Here is a 9,957-nt window from a genome sequence, read left to right on the forward strand (position 1 = left end):
CAATTGGAAGCCGATACATAAACATATTCAACACACGAAGCTAAAATATTTTAGGTGCATAGAATGACAATATTTGTTAAAGATTTGTACCTGAAGGGGAATGGATACAGCTGTGGGAGCAGGGGTGGCTGGAACATTAGCAGGACACTGAACCTCAACCTGCAATTAGAAGCCGATACATAAACATATTCAACACACGAAGCTAAAATATTTTAGGTGCATAGAATGACAATATTTGTTAAATATTTTTACCTGAGGGGGAATGGATACAGGTGTCGGAGCAGTGGTGGCTGGAACATCAGCAGGAGACTGAACCTCAACCTACAATTAGAAGCCGATACATAAACATATTCAACACACGAAGCTAAAAATGTGTAAGTGTATAGGAGGACAATATTTATCAAAGATTTGTACCTGAGAGGCAATGGATACAGGTGTAGGAGCAGTAGCGGGTGGAACATCACAGTAGACTGAACCTCAACCTGCAATTACAAGCCAATACATAAACATTATTCAACACAGGAAGCTGTAAATATGTAAGTGCACAGGAGGATAATATTTATAAAATATTTGTACCTGAGGGGGAATAGATACATGTGTAAGAGTATGGGTGGCTGGAACATCACCAGTAGACTGAACCTCCTGCAATTACAGCTGACACAGACATATTAATTGAAGTTCTACGATGCATGAAATAAAAGCTTTTGTTAGAAATTTATACCTCACGTGGACGTTTAGGGGGGACAAGTACTGCGGTATCCTCCTCAGGACCACCAGTCTCATCCTGCCATTAATGTAAATTAAAGACACACAGGTCATTTACATATTCAATAGACGAAATTAAAAAGATCACAAGTTCGTGAATGATAGTTATTAGTACCTCACGAAGACGCTTCTGAGAGATAGGGGCGCTGTCTGTTGCGAGGTACTAGGAGCTGTATCATGAATGTCTACCTCACGTGCATCTCCAGCAGGAGGCTGACGCTCAACATGAGGCTGCTGAATATCTTTCGGTCTGATGAAAGCGGGCCTACTGTATCCAAGACCTTTCCACTCAGTCATTACCCGATCATAATGTGCGAGAAAATCGGGAATGACATCATAGAACCAGCTAGGAGGGCCGCACATGTGGATCATGTATGTCATCTTCATAGCACTCTCTAACTACAAATAAATAAACAAGTAGTTTTAGGGAATTAATGATAATTCACGGGAAATTAACCTAAATAAGTCCTTATTTTCATTTTTAATCCATTTTACAAGTAGTTATAGGGAATTAACGATAATTCACGGGAAATTAACCTAAATAAGTCCTTATTTTTATTTTTAATCCATTTACAAGTAGTTGTAGGAAAACAGGTAAAGACTGCAATTGGAAACAAGTAAAGAATACCATACTGCATCACCCATCATCTGCTGAGGGTACGAGTCACGGGGCTGTATGATATCGCCCTCAGGGGGTACACAACGAGCGATCCTCATCTTACTTACCCGTCTATACCACTGCATATACCGGGGATGCACCACGTCCCGCGAAGATGTAGGGAAAAGCACGCCTCCAATAATAAATAACATATAGGCCCGTGTATGCACTCTGCACTGCACCTCAATCTGAGCAGCATCCATATCTCTGGTATCAGCTCTCGCCCCGTACCGGTTCCTCAACTGGTTAAAATGCAGCACATCCTTATAGAACTCCCTGCGCTCCTACTCTGATATAGACGGATCTTCCCAGTTCTTCATGAACCATGCCTTCGGGTGCTCAAACTCGCCATGGGTGAGAGGACGGCCAGTAACCGGTAATCCCAAAATCATATAAACATCCTCCAAAGTAATAGTCATCTCCCCAAACGGCAGATGGAATGTGTTAGTCTCTGGCCTCCACCTCTCAATCAAGGCCGTAATGAGTCTGATGTCATTCTGTCGAACCACCCGGGGGTTGCCGAACGCCCCAAAACCATATGCATCCAACAGAGCCTGTTGATCTGGAAGTATATGCCACTCACCCATCCTCGTTGTCAGCTGTCTAACATCTACGGTATTCCTGTCCCCGCCCTCCCAGATCAGACTGCTAATATGGCGGTCCTGCATAGTCAGCAAGGATCGATCAAGATGTCCACACTCCATGTCCATAGTATCTGCAATATTTTAAACCAAAAAGCACATCAGTACAAATCCAAACAAACAGTAAATGAGATTGAAGTTCTCAACTTAGGACACAACAAGATTTCAGGGGTTTTGCCATAGATGGTTTGTGAGTTGAGAAGCTTGATAAACTTGACAGTGGCTTACAATTTCTTATCAGTGTTCAACATAACACAAAACACGGACATGAATTTACCCAACTAACAACTTATTCTGACTCAAACAAAATAAGAATTTACACCCTTCTTTATAATTGATTTGTCATATTTCCTAATCCTATATCCATTCTTATCATATATCCAGAAGACAAATCACAAGAAACGGATCATGCATTATTATGATGCTTAGATAAATGGATAAATTCTAGAGAGAAAGAAGTAATGGTTGTGGTTCTCAACTGAGAATATGTTCTCTGGTATTCAGTCAATATTCAACATAACAAAATAACACAGACAGGCATTTAAGCAACTAAGTACCCAGCATACAACTTAGTCTGACTAATATAAACTTTGAATTCCTTTTAATTATACGACTGAGAGAATGTTACTGTGATAAGGATGCTGGATAATCGTGAGCTTGCAAACTGATTACACTTGACAGTGGCTTACAATTTCGTAGCTCAATTAGCCGAAGGTTAATGTGTTCTACGAAATTTTCTTCCCGGTGAACTAAAGCTTAGATTCAACAGGCTAATGTCGTATCCTATATCGTGTTGTATCAAGCCATGTCCATGTCATGCTTGTTACAACTCTGACATCACCCTCAAATAATAAACATGCCAGATAAATAGCACGAATATGTGGAAAGACTCAAAGAGCTCCTGGTGGTGTTTTTTTAACTAAAGTGTCTATAATACTAATACTAAATCACATTGTCGTTGTTTTATACCTTGTAGATCTTGTAATGGAACACCTAAAGCAATCTGAGTTGAGCTCCGGAATGAGACAGTTCCACCTATAACACGATATGTTGTGTGAGTGAAAATAATTTTCTTGGCAATAAGAGCCAATATAGTCAAATAAAAGCACTTAAGAAACAACATTGCATTGCAGATGCAGATGCTCTGTTATGGAGTCATAAATTATACATGAACAGGATGACGAACTTAATAAATTAATCAGACACAAGTTTAGATGTTCTATTCACACGTCTGAGCTGTCTAATTTCGTTTAGGACATCTTACAGAGTGATTTGTTTAGGCAGTTGAACGTCGGGGATAAGCACCTGAAGACAATTATGACAAATTCTCAGAGGACTTTCATCAAACACTTCATTGGCATTAATCAAAAACTAGCTTAAAATTAAACAAACTGCAAAATACACACAAATTACAAAACCCATCAAGATTAAACACACCCCACCAACGAGAAAAAATTATAAAAAAAATAAGAATTTAAAGAACAATAAAACCCACAAAACGAGCGTATTGTTCATATAAAAGAAACAAAGAAAGATTGTATTCTTGTAGGGAGAAATACAGAAAGGGATATTAGCTGACCTGATAGTTGAGATTTGTAAGTGCAGTAAAGCCGAAGGCAAGTGCAAGAAAATTTACTCGACTCTGTTATGTGTGTTGTAGGTGTTTCTGCAAGTATCTGTGTGTAAAGAAAAACGACTACCGCAATGCTGCATTGTGGACTCCGCAATGTTTCATTGCGGAGTTATTTTTATTTGATATTCCATATAATATTTAACATTATTAATATTTTAAAATATTCAAATATTTTCATTTATTATTAAAAATATTGAATAATTAAAATATTTAAATATCAAAATATTTTCCTTTTTTATTTTAATATTTATTATTAAATATTTGAAGGGATTTGAATATATTAATTTCATTTAATATTTCAATACTTTTAAAATATTGAATATTAAATATAATATTTAATTTATTATAAAAATATTTTATAGTATTTTTTAATATACAATCTTTAATCAGAAATATTAAGAATAATATCTTATTAAATTAATTTTTATGTAGATAAAAAAATATTAATAAATGAATTAATATAGATAAAGGGCAGAAAGGGAAATGGAGTATGTGGGCCCTGCCGCAATGTTTCATTGCGCCCTCCGCAAGGAAACATAGCGGCAGTAGCGGATCCCAGCCATTCATTTTTTCCTTTAACGGTCCTGATTTGTTGGTTATAAGTGGTCCCTATCCAACTATGGCTGTGGATAGTGTACATATATATGTATATATGTATGCATATAATCAACATGTGGCAGCAGTAGAGTGGTTATTTGAAATGAACAGTGTGTTGGAAATAATCTTAAACTTGGTTTTTTATTTATTTTGTAACTTGCATAATAAATGAGTTTTAAATATCCAGTTAGTGATAATTTGCATATTTGATTAAGTTATAGGCTGGAGAGTTTTCAGGACGTGCACGTAGAAGTAGTAGGAGAGTTTTTTTTGAATGGGTAGTTTGCATGAGGTTGTTTGTTGAACGTGGCCCTTGTTTTTAGCCACTGTTAGTTTCCATTCATTTCTATTTAAGTACTGTAACGCGTGAAGAAAACATAACAATAAAAGCAATATGTTCCCAGTTCATTTCTTTTCCATACACACTTATTTTCTGTTTTGTTCCTACAGTGGTATCAGAGCCATATGATCTAAGGCTTATAAAACTCTTATAAAAATACACATATACATATATATATATATATATTATCCTTAATATATTCCATGGCATCAAACAACTTCTCCGTCTCTATTCCATTATTCAAAGAAGATCATTATAATTCATGGGCTATCAAAATGAAATCATATTTGAAAGCTATGAGTTTGTGGGAAGCAATTGAGAGTGATGTTGAGCCAACCCCTCTTTCACAAAATCCAACAGCATCCCAAATCAAAAAACGTGATGAAGAAGTGGCAAGAGAAGCAAAGGCACTTTCATGTCTACATTCGGCTGTGTTGGAAGAGATCTTTACAACTATTATGGGTTGTGATACTCCTAAAGAAGCATGGACAAAAATTAAGGAAGAATTTGAAGGCAACCAACAAACCAAACTGATGCAAATTCTGAACCTCAAGAGAGAGTTTGAGATGATGAGAATGAAAAGTAATGAAGGCGTCAAGGAATATGGGAGTAGGTTGATGTCCATTGTTAACCAAATCAAACTACTTGGTGGAGATTTCTCAAGTCAAAGAGTTGTGGACAAACTTTTAGTGACTCTTCCTGAGAGGTATGAAACTAAAATTTCCTCACTTGAAGATACTAAAGATCTTTCGAAATTAACTATTTTAGAATTGATCAATTCACTTCACGCCGTGGACCAAAGGAGATCAATGAGGGAGGAAGAAATTGGAGGAAAAAATGAGGGACTGCTATTAGCTAAAACTTCATCCTCAAAAGGCACAGGCAACAAAGTTCAATGCAACCATTGTCATAAGATGGGACATGAAGAAAAAGACTGCTGGTACAAAGGAAAGCCACAATGCTACAAATGCAAAAAATATGGGCATCTGGCAAAGAATTGTAGATTTCAGAATGATGAAGAAAGGATGGCACAATTGATCGAGGGAGAACCCCTCCTTTAGAGTTGTGGAGAGAAAGTGCTCCAAAGTGTTCGTGGAGAGAAGGTGCTCCAAAGTGTTTTTGATGAGAAGGTGCATCAAAATTGATGGTGGTGAGAAGTGCATCACATGCGAAGAGAAAGTGCTTCGTAAGTTTAAGATTATGGGGTAATTGTTGGAAATAATCTTAACCTTGGTTTTTTATTTATTTTGTAACTTGCATAATAAATGAGTTTTAAATATTCAATTAGTGATAATTTGCATATTTGATTAAGTCATAGGCTGGAGAGTTTTCAGGACGTGCACGTAGAAGTAGTAGGAGAGTTTTTTTTTTTGAATGGGTAGTTTGCATGAGGTTGTTTGTTGAACGCGACCCTTGTTTTTAGCCGCTGTTAGTTTCCATTCATTTCTATTTAAGTACTGTAACGCGTGAAGAAAACATAACAATAAAAACAATATGTTCCCAGTTCATTTCTTTTCCATACACACTTATTTTCTGTTTTGTTCCTACACAGTGTTGCTCTATGTTTGAAGCAGAATAATAGATTGCTCTAAATATGAAGTTAAAGTTGGAAGCAATTGGAGATGATTTTGATGGACGTTAACTTCAATTATAAAGAAATTAATAGTTTTAAAGCAGCCATCGGAGATGCCCTTATGCCTCTAACTTAGTCTTATCCTGTTTATATCGGATCAAAATCAACGTAATCCACACTAATTCATCAAGTAAGTTTTAATACTGATGTACCAATAATATTATTAGTCTATATTTTTAGGAGATGATCTTCTTTGCTTAATTAGCCAACCCCTTCAAATGGGATTGTTGTCCTTTATTTATACTAAGTCCCAAATGGGCTCAATCCTTACAATCTGGGCCTTCTTGGGCTTTACATAATGTATTGTGATTATTCTAACTATAATTTCTTTGGGCCGTCTTGTTCTGGTCCAACATTAGTCCCCCTCCTTGCTTTGCGCGATATCTTTAGATTTGCGTTTTCGTGCTCTCCACCCTTGCGCTTTGAATTCCGAGGTTTTTGTCTTGATACCTGAATAAAGTTAGTGACCGGACAGGATAATGAAATGAAGGGAAAAATTAGTGAAAAAACGAACGAACGAAGCAAAAGAAAAATAAGAAATAACTGTTAATTCGAGATAGGAGTCAAATGTGTGTGTCCGAAAAAAGAAAGGAATTAAACGTAATGCTTTTTTTTTTTTTTTGAAGGTATATATCCGCTCATGTGTGTTTTTGAATTTATTTTTCCAGGTTTTTTTTTTGTTTTTGCAGGTTTCCAGGCTAACCTCTTCGACTTCCTCTCCAGGTATCTAAAAGGGGATTGCAGCGCGTTCTGGGCTCGCACTGTAAGTCGTCTACTCTCTCTCTCTATTCCTTTTCCTTTTTATCTGCGGGTCGGTCGTGTTTATAGTTTACCGATTTATAATGGCCGACTTTCCTTCGTCGTCGTCGTCGCATAGTGCCACCAACCGGGACCCCGGGAAGCGACCGTTAGAGGAGGGTGACGAGGAGTCTGTTTTGAACTTGGATAATCTAGAGATCCCGGACCTAGGTCAGTGTGGATCCTTTGATTTCTTAGGAAGCGATGAGTTTTTGAGGGGGGTGCCTCCAGGTCCTATGCCCTCTCCGCCCTTAAGTCCTCGTACCCTGGAACTTAGGAATAGAACGGTCGAGGAAAGTCTTCGACTAGGTAGGATCGAATTTGAGAGCAAACCTAGTTTAAACTATCTTAGTTATTACATCACCGTCGACCCCCCTGCGAGTAAGTTGGAGAAGTACGTCGACCTGTCTAACGGCTACCGTTACCGAGTGCCGACAGCAGATGAGAGGGTTTGGATGATGCCCGAGTTCGGGATGCATGGGGTTGCGATGATAATGTTTCAGTTTGGTCTTCGTTTGCCCATGCATCCGTTCTTCCTGACGATGTATGAGGCTATCGGTTGTGGTTTAGGGCAGCTGATACCAAATTCTGTTGCTCAGTTAAGTGGTTTCGTGGCGCTGTGCTGTGATAAGGGTCGATCACCGACTTTGAAATTGTTTTTCTCTATTTATGGTGTGCGGTACTATGGTGGCCAAGTATATTTCGACTCCCGACATCGACGGATGAAGATTGTTAGTGTTAGGTCATCGAATTCTGGTTATCACTCGCAATGGTTGTACGTTGGGGGTCCTGACTTGGAATTTGTAAAGCCTTGCGGGAAAGTTAGCCAGGGCACGATTGATTATTTAAATAACATGGAGAAGCACGATACTGCCTACCTCGATGAGTTTCATGGGTCGAGGACATGGTATACGCACTTAGATTTGAAGGACTCTGGATTCTTAGGGATGCACGATTGTAAGGGGGATGTATTAATTGTTATTGCCCTTATTTTGCTTATGTACTTAGTTTTTGTACTTGTCATTGTCGGCTCTTGCTTATTTTAATTTTCGTAAGTGCTTATATATAGGATGGCTGACTTATGGTTTTGTTTGTTTCTTTGTAGTGGAAGGCGCCTCACTTAAAAAGGTTTTAGACGGCGGGATTCGAGGAGGAATGGACAAGGCGATGATGTTGTTATTGCAGCGTGCTGCGAGGAAGCCTGCTGATGCGGCCAGGGCTGGACCGTCGGGGGTTCCTCATTCAGTTTCAATTGAATTGCTTGATGACCAGGGAAACAAGGTAATTGAAGACAATGAGAGGGTTGTTTCAGATCTTGTCCGCGTGGAGGGCAACCCTCGAAAGCGGTTTCGGAGGGAGGATGATGAAGTGGTTGTTGGAGGCCGGGGGGTCGGGTTCGAGGGTGTGAACAAAGATGTGGCCACTGCCGGGGAAAGGGTTTATGGGAAGACCGTCGACCCTCGGTCGAAGAAAGAGGTGATGAGGGTCGAGATTCAGCCCACGGAGCGATGGACGGGGGGATCAACTGTGCCCTTGAGGGCACTTAACCTCTTTAACTTACCTCAGGACTTGGTTGCTTATGATGGGAGGAAGCGTGAGGACCTTGTTGATCGATGTAAGAGCCGGGCTGGGAGGGTACGTTCATTCCCTTCTCTTTCTTTTTAATGTGCATGTTTCTTTGTTTTCATGTTCGGTCATGGTCGTTTATAGTCATAGTTGCCGACCCTGTTTTCATGTCCCCCCCCCCTTTTTTTTTGTTTTGCAGTTTCTTTCCGATTTTATGCATATACTGGAGGATTACAAGGCTGATGTTGATGGTGAGGCTTGTTCCAAGCTCGAAGCTGAAGTTGCTGCCTTGAAGGGGGAAAAGAAGAAGATTGCGGTGGGTTTTGCGGAACTCGAGCACAGGGTGGCTGATTTGACTAAGGCAAATTCCGCACTGTCGAAAAAGGTTGCTGAGATGGAGGCTACAGAGCAGGTGTCGAGTGGGAGGATACAGGAGCTCGAGGGTCGACTGCTCGAGGTGGAAAGGGAGCTTGAAGAGGAAAAAGGCAAGCGCCAAGGCTTGCTTCGACAGGTCGAAGGAATGGATGGCTCCTACAAGTTGATTGTGAAAGAAAATGCGAACTTGAAGACAGAGGTAGAGAAAGCCGTTGAAGATATCGCTGGTGCTCTGGGCGACGGTTATGGACGATGCCTTCGGCGGATGGAAGAGGCTGGTTTTGCCGTCGAGGGTCATGCCTTTGATGACTATCTTCGTGACCTGGCATCGAAGGGTGGTAACGCGTGAAGGCAGGGTATGCCCTGTGATTTTTGTAATTGAATTTGAACATTTTTTAAGTGTTTAAGAGCTTTATTGATACCAACATCATGGAAGTCCCAGAACTTGAGAAGTGTAGTAATCACTGTGGTCCTGGATTTGTAAGAAGTATAAGGTATGCGATCCATTGTTTAAACTTATTTCTATGATGTAATCAGTTACGTATTGGCTGGTTTTGCTATCTATTTGTCTCGAGTTTGAAACATTAAGTCGTTTGTTAGCTTCGTAGTCGAGTGTTTACATTATGAGAGAGATTTAATTGCCCGGACCGTCGTCGTGAAGTGGTTGTATAAACACTTGTTTAGAAATGAATGATTATTTTTAGTTAAGGAGCGAAGGAAGTGAAAGTCTGTGCTTTTTCCAAGTTAAAGAAATTGGTTCATCGTAACCTCGTAGCGACCCCTATTATATCGAGGGTTTGTTTTTGAAATGGCATTTTACTGCCTCAAGATAACAAGTTACAACTGAGATTAAATTACTGATAGAACTTTTTGAGGTGAATTCCATTCCAAGCATTTTTGATGGGTTTCCCGTCGAGGTGCGCAAGCTCATAGGTCCCCGAGCTTACAAGT

General features: G+C 39.4%; 1 protein-coding gene across 1 annotated transcript; it reads left to right on the forward strand.

The window, feature by feature from the left end:
* The first annotated feature begins 6,626 nt into the window (after window positions 1-6,626).
* LOC141719331 (uncharacterized) lies at window positions 6,627-9,355 on the forward strand. The gene is made up of 3 exons (XM_074521703.1): window positions 6,627-7,030; window positions 8,171-8,700; window positions 8,831-9,355. Exons 2-3 carry the CDS (start codon window positions 8,221-8,223, stop codon window positions 9,353-9,355), a joined length of 1,005 nt encoding a protein of 334 aa, XP_074377804.1. The 5' UTR covers window positions 6,627-7,030; window positions 8,171-8,220.
* Window positions 9,356-9,957: the final 602 nt, after the last annotated feature.

The sequence above is a fragment of the Apium graveolens genome, chromosome 4 (genome assembly GCF_009905375.1).
Source record: "Apium graveolens cultivar Ventura chromosome 4, ASM990537v1, whole genome shotgun sequence".
NCBI classification, from domain to species: Eukaryota; Viridiplantae; Streptophyta; class Magnoliopsida; order Apiales; family Apiaceae; genus Apium; species Apium graveolens.